Here is a 13978-nt window from a genome sequence, read left to right as displayed (position 1 = left end):
AAAATAAGTTGCAATTCCTATAAATTTTTTTTTTAGATCTTGAGAAAATTGTCCTAAATCTGGTCTGGGATAGAACTTTTATGTCTTTTATGTCTGATGTAATCTGCAGTCTCTTCTGGGTGGTAATTGACAATCCTGATAAAATCCTTGGGCAATCTCTTCATGGAATGTGTGGTTACCCACTAGCTGAGTGACTTCTGATGCTCTTTAACCAGTAGTTTCTGTATTGCACAGTGACATCTCAGAATCTTTGAATTGGCTTGCTTAGGGGACTGTTTGTGGAGTTTGAAAGAAAACTTGTTTTGTGCCCCTAAGCAATCTGAGAATCTGGTGAAGGGGAGCAGACTATGTCACTCCAAAATATGTCTCTTTGACATAAAGATTATCTTGAGCTGGTTATTTTTTTTTTTAATTTTTTTTAACGTTTATTTATTTTTGAGACAGAGAGAGACAGAGCATGAATGGGGGAGGGTCAGAGAGAGAGGGAGACACAGAATCGGAAGCAGGCTCCAGGCTCTGAGCCGTCAGCACAGAGCCCGACGCGGGGCTCGAACTCACGGACCGTGAGATCATGACCTGAGCCGAAGTCGGCCGCTTAACCGACTGAACCACCCAGGCGCCCCGGTTTTTAGACTTTAAGGTAGCACACTGTGCTAGGATACAAGGTGGATGAGGGATACACCTTTTTTTTTTTTTTTTTTTTTTTTTTGTCAAGTGGGAGAAGGGCAATTATGGAACTGGAGATAGGCAACGGGAGCCAAGACTGATCTCTTCACCTCAGGTGCATTGTCAGGAGATTATTTCCAGAAAGAGTATATGGAATTTGAGGTTTGGAAACCAAGTTCCTAAAACTCAGTCTCCTGAAAAATTCTCAAAAACCTCAAGTAGCAAATGTTTCTGTTTGAAGGCCCTGAACTAGATGACTCCTCAGTGCTTGAGGCAGAGGCTTGTGTAAAAGACTATAGGGAGTGATTTATCAGAGATAATGTCAAGAGATTACTCTAAAGGCTCTGGGAAGGAGGCCCCTGGGGCAGCATCCTATGTCTTTTGATGATTTCTAAGGTTCCTCAAAGCCCACTCTTCTCAGTGGCTCTTTGAGGACAGAGTGATTATTATTCAGTGGTTATTGTTGCAGAAAGATCATGTGGTACTTTAGTCTCTGAAATGCAGACCAGAAAGAAACAGAAACTATTCTGAATTTGTCTCTTAGGGGTTGTGATGCCGAGGACTTCAGGCCCATCGCCAAGAACCCTCTTGGCTTTGCCTGGAAAGAATTCAAGAGCAAACCATTTAGAGCAAGGGACAAATTATAAAGTATAGAAGTAAGAAAGGGGTTGCCTCACAGACAAAGCAGCAGTCTCTCCTCCCAGATGAGAAAAGGACTCCCCTTTGCCTCTACCAAGGGGTTTTATTAATTTTTTTTAAGTTAGCTAACCATGGAGAGACGGGCTTACTCTTTAACTTTGGGTTTATCACTTACAATTGGGTGGTTAGTTTCTCCATTGTCTTAGGGTTGTGGAATTATGCATAGGGAGTAATTTTAAGAATGTCCAGCCTAGGGCACCTGGCTGGCTCAGTCTATAGAGCATGTGACTCTTGATGTTGGGGTTGTGAATTCAAGCCCCATGTTGGGCATGGAGCCTACTTTAAAAAGAAGAAGAAGAAAAAGAAGAAGAAGAAGAAGAAGAAGAAGAAGAAGAAGAAGAAGAAGAAGCAGCAGCATGCCCAGCCTGTGTGCTTTTACTGCCACAAGGAGTGGGGTCTTGTGGTCTTCCATGAGTCGGATCTTGTGAGTCTTTTCATGACCTGCTGACTTTTAGGTTAAGCATCAGCCTAAAACCAAAATGGCCCTACTTTGGTCAACTTGTCTTGTCTCCCTAGCCTCCCATCCCTCCGGCCTCATTTGGAGTATATGAAATCTACGGGTTTAAAAGCTAAATCTCAAATAATTATCATTTGAACCAAAAGATTGTGTATATTTCATTTGAAGAAAGGCATATTCTTACACATTTTTTGTTTTTTTTCTTATCACTTGTAAATGTCGACTTTAAAATTTTCACTTCCTTTTTTGGTCCAGATCCCATGAAGATATCACTTCCTACAAGTCATTACCAGGAAATATCCAGGTTTGAAAATGTACGCTGTGCTTTTTCCCATTCAGTTGTAGTCAGAGTAGTAAACTTCATGAAATTCGAACCTAGGACAATACACCCGGAAAAATACTAGCACAATAACCTGGGTTGCAAAACCTGTTTAGCAAGTTTCAGCTGAAGGTTAATTAAAACCTGCTTGGAAACCTCTTAAAACAGGAACAAGAATGTAAGCCACACACCACCACCACCTAGATTCTTCCCTCAGGATCTTTCTCTTCACCACTTCCCTGGATATCAGTGGGCACGCTTCCTCAGAGTTCCTTCGGGTCTGGAGCAACACCGCAGTGTTGGTGACCACGAGTGTTATGGCGCTGGCATAACCCTTTTCCTCCCGTCCCAGGGGAGGAGCAATAAAACAGCTGCTTGGTACCCCCCCCCTCCCCTTTAGCAGTTCTAACAAACAGCATGCGTATGCCACTCCTGAAAGCATTTTAGCTTCTCTGGGAGGTTAAGCAGTGTTGGGTTCTGAGGCTGAAGGGTTGTAAGAATTTCTCCCAGTGTTCCATGTTTTAAGTTGACATGTTTTAAGATGAGGAAGAGTTAAGTGACATTGTTCTGGCCGAGACAGGAGAGGGCACAGAGAAGTCAAAGGCAGAATAGGCGAAGGTAGAAATGCTGTGTGACATGTGACTTGCCTGTAAGAGACTATTGAGCTGGCTGAACATTCTGGAACATTACTTACATATTCTTTCAGAAGTTCCTCGGGGTTACCGCTATTATTTCTTTTGTCCAGGCTTGTTTAGAGTGGTTGTCAGCTAACACCCCGTTGGTGGATAAGCATCTGCGAGATGTGCAGGAAACAAGGCTGGAGTATAATTATAACATAATGCTTTAACAACATTGCACAAGACTGCCTCAGTACTATATGCCAGAGTACATAGCGACTGTCTTGCTGACAGGCATTTGGATGGTGATTAGTGTTGGATCACGTCCTGGAATCAGGCTTGAAGCCAGAGAAACTGGAAAATGATTTTTGTTTTTCAACTCCTTGGAGGCCTGTGTGGAAAATTTAGGAGAGCACATTTTTGTTTCTAGTAACAGAACTCACGTGTAATTTGAGGAAGAAAAAGTGAAATAGGATGGTTCTTGAACCACTTGCCTTGTCTTAAAGCTGGTCTTCTGTGGAAAAGTTGAATTTTCTTGCAGGGCTGGCTGAGAAGTGTTGAGGCAGGGAGCAGTTGATAGGAAGCCCACCTTCCCCCTGGTTCTTCCACACCTAATCTAGGCACAAGCAAGACCCTTTCCAGGTGGCAAAGAAACAGTCTTAGCCCCAACGCACCAGCAGTCATAATGACCAAAGGCCACCATGTATGATGACACTAGACAGTGAGTTGTGGTTTGTGAGATGTACTGGAGCCTGGCTGCCCAGTTCAAATCTCAACCCCATTGCCTTTTGGTTGTAAAAACAGTGAATAAATTTCTTCACCCCTACACCCTGCCTTCCTCATGCACAAACGATGGCTTTGTTTTAAGGATTAAAAGTGCTCTATAATTATGAACTTTCTTTTGGTTTCCAATTAAATTGTGACTTTCAGAATGGGTGCCTATTACAAGAATAACATTAGAGTTGATTCTCCCTTTCCTTCTAAAACTGGGGCTGGGGGGCACCTGGGTGGCTGAGTCCGTTAAAGTGTCTCTTGATTTCCACTCGGGTCATTATCTCCTAGTTTGTGAGACTGAGCCCCAAATAAGGCTCTGTGCTGACATGGCGGAGCCTGCTTGGGATTCTCTCTCTCTCTCTCTCTCTCTCTCTCTCTCTCAGTCTCTCTCTGCCCCTCCACAGCTTGTGCGCGCCCTTTCTTTCTCAAAAATAACTTAAACATTTTTAAAAAGTAAGTCTGGGGCTGGTTTATTTCATTTATTTAATGAAATAAATGGTTTTATTAAGTGCCCACAGTGTGCCATGCATGCAATAAGGCCCCGAGGATATAAAGATTCTGGGATATGGTCCGTTCTCCCGGAATGTTAACAGTCAAGGAGGTAAACGTTTTTGTTCACACTGTTATGTCAAAAGCATAAAGAAATAAGTAAATCTGAGGCCAAAGAGTGTGGTCAAGGGCTCAGAGAAGGGGCAAGCGTGTGGTAGAGAAGGCGCATGCGTGCGGAGTGTGGAGCCACAAACCTGGTTGACAGCCCAGACCTGCACGCCCAGAGTGAATCCAACTTGCTCAACCTCTGTCAGCCTCCGTTTCCTCATCTTTAAAGTGGGCCTGATTCAGTGGTGTGCAGAAGCAGGCTGGAACTCGCTTGGGAGAGCCTCTTGTTAAATATTCAGGAATTTTGCAAGCCAGTTAAAACCATTGGTAGCTTCAAATCAGTCTCGGTGGAAGTATTTACACCATGTTAATCAGCCACTTGTACAAATCAAGGCCCCCACCCCCACCCCCACCCCCAGCGGGGTTACTAGCACAGGTCTGGAATATGTAGGGGAGGCAAAACTTGATCCTCACGGGGTCTTTGGCTGGGCTTGAGAATTTCATTAACGTAAAACAGATTAACAGGAGAAAAGCATATACATTTATTTAATCTAAATTTTATGTGACATGGGAGCCCTTGTAAGGAAACGAAGATCCAAAGAAATGGTAAAACCCAAGTGCTTTTACACTAGATTGAACGAAGAGAGTTCCAATTGTGGAAAAGCACCTAAAATATCCGGGGAGGCCAAAGGAAGAGAAGGATTATTTTGATGAACTCTGTTTGTACAGAATCCTGGCTTTGACTCCCTAAGGAAGCATGTTTCTTTTCTCCTGGTACGGGTGGGCATCTTTGCACATGGGAGTTTCATCTCCTGTTTTCAGAAAGAAGAGGGGAGATAAGACCGCCCTTCTTGCATCTGCTGTTTTTCAAGCGCCTTTAGCTCAAAGTAATCCTTATGCCAAAGTGGCACATTTTGGGGTGGCGTATCCTGCCACCCTTCAAATATGCTACACTGATGTCATGAAGATTAATGAAGTCACAGAATCACGGCATCTGGGCCATAGTAAACGCTCCACATAGGTTACGATAAGTCGATCACATAGGATATATTAATAATATACATCCTGCAGTCCATATTCTTAATCTCATTTATGAATAGCAACTGATATGAAGAAAAGCCAGGATCTAATTCAGTTGCCTTTGACTCCAAAGGAGTGTTCTCTCCACCAGACCCAAACTGCCTCTGAAATCACTTTTGTTGTTGTTATCGATTGACTGGATGAAAGAAAGCAGCGTAAGCAACGGGGTGGAAGAAGACAGCCCTGTCCACAGCCGGCAATAGTCTCTCTGAGCTAAGCCGGAAGTGAATGCCTCCATCCTCAGCCCCTCTTTAAAAGGCTCCCCCTGCTGTGCCCCTGTCACTACCGAAACAGCAGAGAACACACTTGCTCCCAATAAATGTCGCTTCTCTAGGAACCCCTGATGCTCAGAATTTCCTAGCTGTTGATGTCACATCTGGCGCAAAAAATGTACAAGATGCACCTGGGACATCTCAAAAGCGAGGACACTAACAAAATCTTCTGAGGTCATGTCCAAAGGGCCACGAAGCCAACTTGAAGAAGCTCTCCCTGGACAATCAGGGCAATGTGAGCTTCAATATGAAAAAATAAGAACAATGAATTAAGACACAGGAAATGTTTAAAGCCCATGAGTTAATAATGATACTTGGTGGGGGTGGAGGAGAGCCTAAGTGGAAGATGAAGGGGAAGCCAATTCATTGTTTTGAAAAGTAGTAAATAAATGGGAAGAATCCAATATTTATCCTGCCTCTGTTGGGTGAACTGTATTCCATGGCAATGAACTACAAGATGGGAGAGCGTTCTTCTTATAGAAATATTTTATAATAACCGAAGAAATAGAATATCACCAACAACTAACAAATCAGTGGACCTAGCAGGTGTTGATATTAATGGCTGCCAACATAACAGAAAGCAACGGCTAGACATTATATGTGTCTTGATGGGAGAAAAAAGTCATCTATGAAATTTTCTTGCCAAAAACTCAAACCAGAATCTGCTCCAGTTGGGGCCCAGTTGGTAAAGTTTTATTTCTGACACCTTTGGCTCTCTTGTTTTTTAGCCGCACAGAGGCAGGCAGTTTTGTATTAAGGTTATGGCAGTGTTTCTCAAGCTTCATACAGACCCCTTTTAGAGGAAAGCATTCTCACAAACCCCCAGTGGTGACTGAAATTACTTATCTTACTTACTGTAGACATATAACTAGATGTGAATACTTCATATTCACAGCTCCTATACAACTGTAAAACCAACATACATTTACAAATAAAATCTAAACAAAATGACCAAACAAATACAATTCAAATGAATGACACTGAATTAATATGAGGGAAGATATTTTGCTCAAATCGAGTTGTTGCTTGCAAAGGGACACAGTACTGATGGCTGGGGTGGATGTTTTTGGTTTCAGCACTGTATGCACTTGGGTGACGCAATTGTGTGGTGATGTCTCTCTAATAACTCTCTAGAAGGCTCTCCTTTATGCTGTGTGCTGGGACGTGGTCTTTGTTAATGACATGGTGTGAAAAGTGAGCAACATGAACACAAACCGAAATGGCTGCACTCACACCACAACTAGGATTCAGTTACAAGGTGATTGATTATCTAGACCAGTGGCTCTCAGCCCTGGCTTCCCTTTGAAATGCACATGCAAATACAATTAAATTAGGAGTTTTTCAGGGTGGGGCATTAGTATTTCTTAAAAGCTTTCTAGGCCATTCTAAGGCGCAGCCAATACTGAGAACTACTGATTTTGATGCTCTAGAAAATGCTTATACCGATTAATCTTTATAGTCCAAAAGAAACACCAAATTCAATCATTCTTAGAATATGAGCTGGTTTGAGAGTATGGCGGTGAACCCCCAGGGGTTTGAGAAATTTGGTCTCCGGAGTTTGATCTCCAGGCCTAGTTGGGTGGCCTTAGGCAACTTAGCCTCTCAGAGGTTTGGTTTCTCATTAGTAGAAGAAACTATTAATGGTACTTCCCTCTGCAATGTGTTTGTGAGGATTAGATGTACACAGAGTGCTACATGTAATGCCTGGTTCCTGGTGAGTACTTAACTAAAGGTTAGCTCTTATTATTAACTGATGAGGGAGCAGAAGGCAAGCTGACAGGCCACAAACACCCCCACCCCCAGGTGGGATATGTGTGATATTCTGGGGCACTCCTGGCTGCCCAAGAACAAAGGAAAGGGGAAAAACAAACGGTTAACTGATGGAGATCATAGTCCTGTGGGACCTGAGTCTCCATCACCCCTCCAAAGTGCTGCAGGGAAGCAAAGGCAGAAGGAAATGGCAGATAGAACTAAATTTCCTTATAACCTGCAGCCCATTGACAAATGCTTGAGGCTGGCAGGGTAAAACGTTTCTCCAGGAACTCCCTCCTGTCTTAATGCTAATGCTTTGCTAGAGGGAAAAACAACCTTAGCTTGACAATAGCTAGGCCTCCAGTATCCTGTGAGTCTTTAGCATGTGAAAATCTCACTGGAAACTTCCCCTGGACTTTACCGCCCCCAACTCCGTAGTATATAACCAGTGCCTCTTTCTGCCCACGGGTCCTGTCCCCGTGCTTTAATAAAATCACCTTTTTGCATCAAAGACGTCTTCAAGAATTCTTTCTTGGCCGTTGGCTCCGGACCCCACGAACTCCACAATCACCCCCAAAACCTCCTCGTTAATTATGATGTTGATAACCCTCTGGAAACTACTAAAACATTTCTTGGGCAGGTGCAAGCCACAAGAAAGAGGGGATGGGAGAATGGGGTGCTGGGCGAACATTATGAGGAAGGGCATTTGGTGGCGTTAGGTGGGGCAACAAACACAGTGAGGACGGATGGGATGTTCAGTAAGGGTGTGGGACTGTCAGTGTGAGCTGGGTAACAGCTGATTGGCGTGAAGCCTAGATGGGCAGTACACGGAAAAGGGATGAGAATAATGCACAGGGTCACCCAGAGGTGGCAATGCACAGGAAGAGATGATAAAACAAGAAAACGAAGATGCAGCCAGTGGAGCAAACAACTCTAGGAGCAGACACGGCCACCTGCAGACTCTGAATGGGAGGCCAAGGCTGCCGTAGTCAGGGAGAAAGCTGCTGCTCCCAGCGGGAGACGGTGGCTGCTTTCTCAGAGCTGGGCCAGCCCCATTGGTTGCTGCTGAGCGTTCGCTTGCCTCCTAGAACAGTGGTGTCATCCATTCTAGGCCTCGCTGGAGACCCAGTGGAAAGGAGACTCACAGGATGGGGTAGAGTGGGCATAAGGCATTAATGAGTCATTCGGCCTCTTCTGAATTGTTGCTTCTGCCTTTTTGTGGAAAGGACTACTTCCTTTCCCTAGAAAGGCTATTCCCTGGAAGCTAGGCAGCTGATGATCTTGGGCTGTGGTTTGGATAATGACGGACCATGGCTCTACTCTACTTGGGTCAGTAGCAGGATGTCATAAGCCTATACACGGACAAACCCAGCTACTTCCGCTTTTAATCGTATCAGAAATTTTGATTTTATACGTTTTTAAGGAATGTAATACACTTAGCACATAGCAGGGTTTTTTTTTAATTTTTTTTTAACGTTTATTTATTTTTGAGACAGAGAGACAGAGCATGAACGGGGGAGGGGCAGAGAGAGGGAGGCACAGAATCTGAAACAGGCTCTAGGCTTTGAGCTGTCAGCACAGATCCTGACGCGGGGCTCGAACTCACGGACCGCGAGATCATGAGTCGTTCGCTCAACCGACTGAGCCACCCAGGCGCCCCCATAGCAGTTGTTTAAAAAAAAAAAACCAACCACACAGAAAAACCCTGAAATATCCTATGTAATATAGTAATTGGCAAGTTCTTAGTCCGAAATACTATTCTCCTCAAGGGATTATGTCAGGCAGAGTGTTTTAGTAAAATAGTAATTTTAAAGTTATCTTTACAGAAAGCTGTCTTTCTCCCCATTTTCCAGGTTTATCATTGTTTATTATTTCCTTTAATAAAATTTCCCAGAACATGTTTTCTTAACTGCCTGGTGATTTCAAACTTTACAGATTGGTTTTAAAGTTTAGTTTTTAAAGAGGTGCCTTTGTAATCGAGTTAAACATTCAGTGGGCTGATGCTGTGGTGTTTCAGCTTTTAATTTTTCTTCAGTTTTATTTTAGCGAGAGAGAGAGGGAGCGTGAGTGGGGGACAGGGGCAGAGGGAGACAGAGAGAGAATCCCAAGCAGGCTCTGTGCTGTCCATGCAGAGCCTGGTAGGGTGCTTGAGCCCAGGAGCCATGGAGATCATGACACTCAACCAACTGAGCCACCCAGGTGCCCCTCAGCTTCTAAATTTTAAACTTAAGGGACTTCTTTAGAGTGGACACAACCTTCATCAAAGCTTTCGGGTGACAGCGCTGTATTTTTAGGGCTAAACTCTAAGAAGAATGAGAAAACAAAGAGTTATATTGTAACTCACTTGGTTAATCTAATTTATTCACATATTTAACCACGGTCAGCATGTAGTTGTTTTCCTCAAAGAGGCCCACTTTCCAAAACACTTTTCAAAATGTCTTCTTTTCCCACAAGGCTCTTTGTGTTTAGTTAACCCTTTTTATGCTTGCGAGTTTCTCTCTGCCAGTTAGCATCCTAGCAGGACCCTGCCTGAGACTGGACTCTGGAAACTTGCTTTCATAGCAAGCTGTCTGCGCCACCAGTAAACCCCGGAGCTCTCCTGTGTTCGGTATAGTGCAGGATCCCATTGTTTATATGGCTGCCTTTTAATTTAGAAGCCAGAACAGACTTAAAACGGGGTGCAGGGCAAAACCCCCCTTTGACTGAGTAGCCCGGGATTTCTTTCCTGGAGCACCCAGAAAGAAGATACAGAGCATTGTTTTTCAGGTTTATCTGAGGACTTGGAAAACGTTCATCTTGGAAATCAGCACAGTGGTTCTTATCAACTACCATCTCCATTATTAGGGGACTTGCTGGGTTTAGTTTAGCTCCATGTAAGGAGTAATAAAAGGGGGTAATATTTATCTAAGATTGTCTCTTCCTCATGGCTCTTGGTAGTTTCATTTTCATTCCTGGAGAAAGCTTTTGTTTACCCCCCCCCCCCAACCACCACCTGTGGTTTTAAGCAAATTGTCCACAAAAAAGCCCTTTGTTCCCACAGTATCATAGACTGGCCCTCCAGATAATTTCCCTGGTTGGTACCTGCATCCACCTCCAGCCTTTTTGTTTGCAGTCCCTGTAAAATTGTTGGTTCCCTCCTGATTAGCAAAGTGATCCCTTTTCCCCTCAGAGTAGCATTTTGTGTGGGAGGAGGTTGCTGCGGGCAATGTGCACGTGTCCCCCTACGCTCCCAGTCCCATCTCCACCTTTTATTTGGGTAACAAAAGGGCTTCCACCTTTTATTTGGGTAACAAAAGGGCTTGCTTGTTGTGGGCTCGCTTTCTAACCTGGTTTCTCAGCTCTTGAAAAATCTGTCAGGTCAAGTGTAGTGTTACCAGTGTAAAGTCATTTTACATGCTGCTGCCTATAAAACCATGAAATTCAACTGGCTTCCTTCCAGACTCTGAGAACAGCTTGTGACCATTTTAAATTGGGTTAAAAACTGTTTTTAAACAACTGTAAAGTTAGGTTTCTTAGCCATTTTTATTTTGCATTCAACAGCAAGAAAAACGTCAAGAGAAAGATTCGTAAAAATGCTTATACCGATTAAATCAAAGGGTAGTTTATTATAAAAGAATCAAAACAGAAACTCTAAGTACCAGTGTGTACATTGTACACATTTAAATGACTCACAAGAATGAAGTTTTTTTCATATACATTAAGATCACACCACCTTGCTGTTTATCGAAAGATGTTCAAGGAGAAATCTGACTCCAAACTGCATACAAGACTGCCATCTTAAACAGACCGCATTTCAAACATGCAACAACGCCACTGGTAATAAAGCTTTGGAATGGGTGTTCATTCTATTATTCGACTACAAACAGGATAGAAAGCAAGATCAGTTGAGAATTTAATCTAAAATAGAATGGAAGCTGTCATTTTTCTGCACCAGCACTCCTCACTCCTCTGCTGCCATCTTTAGCAAATACTCCTTGTCGATCTTGAAGAGTCTCCATCCCTCTTCGCTGGACAGATCAGAAGCACCTCTTCTTTTGTAGAAGTTGATAGATGGTTCATTCCATTCGGCTACCAAGAAGTGCATGCTGCTGCAGCGACATTTCATGGCAACCTGTTACAAGAGACAGCAAAACAAACTCAGTGACATTTCACCTGCTTGCCAAGACCCGAATCGGAATCAGTCATTAAAATAATTCAGTAACCCTTACGGATTCAGAAACCAAAACCAACACATACCTGGCTTAGGTTCTTCAGAATTTCTGATCCTATGCCAAAGCCTAAAAGAAAGAGAAGTACCGTTTACAAAGTCATCTTTAGGACTTGAAGCCCTGATTTCTCTTTAGAGCGCCCCCCTCTTAACCGAGCCATACCTCTATAGTCACTCATTACGAAGAAGTCCTCAAGATACAACAGTTTGCCAATCCACGGGTCATAGGTAAAGTAGTACATGGCGAAACCAACAACACTGTGTCCTGTAATAAGAGGATCACATGAGATGTGGACAAAAAGCAACCCATAAAAGCTGTAGCTGCAAAATCAGAAGCCTATCATAGGTTTTTAAAAATATACATGCATGTATTATAGAAATAAGTAGCCACTGAACTGGACTGTTTCCTGATTTTTATGCTAGTGCAGTCCAGGCCACTGTTGGATGATCTCACTGTTCTGAGAACATGTATTTGCAAAAAGCACACATTAGAGCTAGCTGAAGCGAGGCTAAAATCGTGGACTGGCCACTCTGCAATCTGCTGGATCTCACACTCAGGAAGTGAGAATGCTTTCATTACGTGCCAGAGCAACACTGCTATAGTCTTAAAACTAAACACACACATTATTCACATCCTATCGATATATTGGTATGTTGACTTGGGAATAAGTCAGGTTTACACGGCAGTTCAGAATAATAAATATTTGTAGTTTAGAAACTCTGCTTCCTTAAGGTCAGGACATCAGGCCAAAAGCGTAACGTTTAATTTCAGAACTTGCCTTCCAATTCGCACATCTTCAATTTGCTCTCCCCAGTTTTAAGCCAGAAGAAGCAGAGGCACCCAGAAACAGGTATTATGTAACATCCACATACCTCTGAAAAGTACCTCATCCCGTATGTTTTCCGTTTGTTTCTTCTAGCTTGGGGAAGAGACTTCAGAAAAAAACGAAGCACCCACCCAAACAACTTCCCTTTTTAGCTCTGTCTTCTGACCAGTCAACAGGGACCAGCAAACAAAACAAAACAAAACATAACAATCTGACTCCCTCTTATAGGGTGTCTGTAATTTCAAATGGAGGCAAAGGTTTCAAATTAAACTTTCTAGCCGTTTTATAGTCCTGAGCAAACACAGGAAGCGAGTACACTGGAGTTTCTGATCTACCGTGTTTTAAGTGTGTGATAATAGGACCTTACCTCATTTATCATGATCATCTACTTTATTGTGTAAAGGATCTTTTAGTTACCTCCCCGCCCATCCATGTACACGGAAGGGCCATGTACATGGCGAAGCTAGAGACTGTAACCTGAAGATTGGGACAAATTAAAGAAAAAAATGTGATTTAACACAATTACAAAAAAAGGTTACGTTAGGGTCAAACAAGAACCATTTATGAAACTGAATTACAACAAACGACATTATACCTAACTCTTCCGGGTCTCCACAGCACTCTGATACTTACTTAAACAGCTCAAACTCTTCAGGGTCTCCACAGCACTGATACTTACTTAAACAGCTCTTTCAACCTGCCCTATTATGTGCAGCACATCTACTTTTTTTTCTCAGTAGTTTGGACACTCGCTATTATTTCTGGCCAATTGCTCAGTAAGTATCTTTGGCCTGTGTTGTCAGTGGTTCTACACAACAGACATTATGTTTTTATACAACACTCGGTGTTTGGCTTCTGGAAGGGAAGGGTGGTTACCTTCCGGAGACCGGTGCTCCTTGGGCACTTCTGCAACCAGGCAGTGGTAGAAAGGGTGCTCTCCGAAACCATCCTCTAGTAGATCTGCAAGAAGGGGCAGCAGGGACAGACAGTGATGGCCTTGGTGAAGATGACAAGCACCGGACGCCCTTCCCCCGCCCTGCCACAGTTGCGTTACCTTTTTCAGTTAACATTACTTGCTCTTCCATATATTCGTATTTGGCCAGTTCCTGGGGCGATGCACATAGGAGAAAGGGAGAAGAGAAGAAGAAAACTTTAAGTGAGGCCCCGGCCTAACCAGCTCAGAGGGAACAGGGTGGGCGGGGCGGGGTGGAAATTCACTCCCAGAATCCTGCCCGGAGCGGCCGGGCCAAGGCTGGAAGTGGCTGGCGGACAAAGGGGGACCTGCCTGAGCCGCTCCCCACCTCCCGCCCCAGGAGGGGCCCGGGCCTCCCGCTACCTTGATTAGACGCAGGATGTCACTGCAGTCGGCGGCGGTGGCCGGGCGGATCACGAATTTAGCCATTTTCGTCTTTTGCTTTTCTTCCCTTTGCGGACCAGGCCCCTGTACTTGAACAGCAGGAGGAGGTGGTTCCTCATTCGTCTCCCGGGAGCGTCCTTTTCTCAGTCAGGCTGGCACCATGACCCGGCGAACCTTTACAAGCGACGGAAAAGCTTCCTCGACTGCGACTAGCGCTGCACACTCGAGCGTCCGCTGCGCTCCGCTTTTTAGCGCGGAGAAGCCCCGCCTCCGGCCGTGAGGCGGAGGCCCCTCGTCCAATGAGGCTCCGACCGCCCCCCTCTTCCGGACACCGCCCTCCCTTCCGGACACCGC

At 44.2% G+C, this 13978-nt stretch overlaps 1 protein-coding gene across 1 annotated transcript; it reads right to left on the bottom strand.

The window, feature by feature from the left end:
* Positions 1 to 10809: 10809 nt before the first annotated feature.
* SAT1 (spermidine/spermine N1-acetyltransferase 1) lies at positions 10810 to 13867 on the bottom strand. Its single transcript, XM_049643603.1, has 6 exons — positions 13604 to 13867; positions 13322 to 13373; positions 13144 to 13227; positions 11604 to 11705; positions 11470 to 11510; positions 10810 to 11344 (listed from the first exon to the last, which is right to left on the bottom strand). The coding sequence occupies exons 1-6, from the start codon at positions 13667 to 13669 to the stop codon at positions 11174 to 11176; spliced, it is 516 nt and encodes a 171-aa protein (XP_049499560.1). The 5' UTR covers positions 13670 to 13867; the 3' UTR covers positions 10810 to 11173.
* Positions 13868 to 13978: the final 111 nt, after the last annotated feature.

The sequence above is a fragment of the Panthera uncia genome, chromosome X (genome assembly GCF_023721935.1).
Source record: "Panthera uncia isolate 11264 chromosome X, Puncia_PCG_1.0, whole genome shotgun sequence".
NCBI lineage: Eukaryota > Metazoa > Chordata > Mammalia > Carnivora > Felidae > Panthera > Panthera uncia.
Note: the sequence above shows the minus strand (reverse complement) of the source record. Positions and strands in the feature narration are given on the sequence as shown.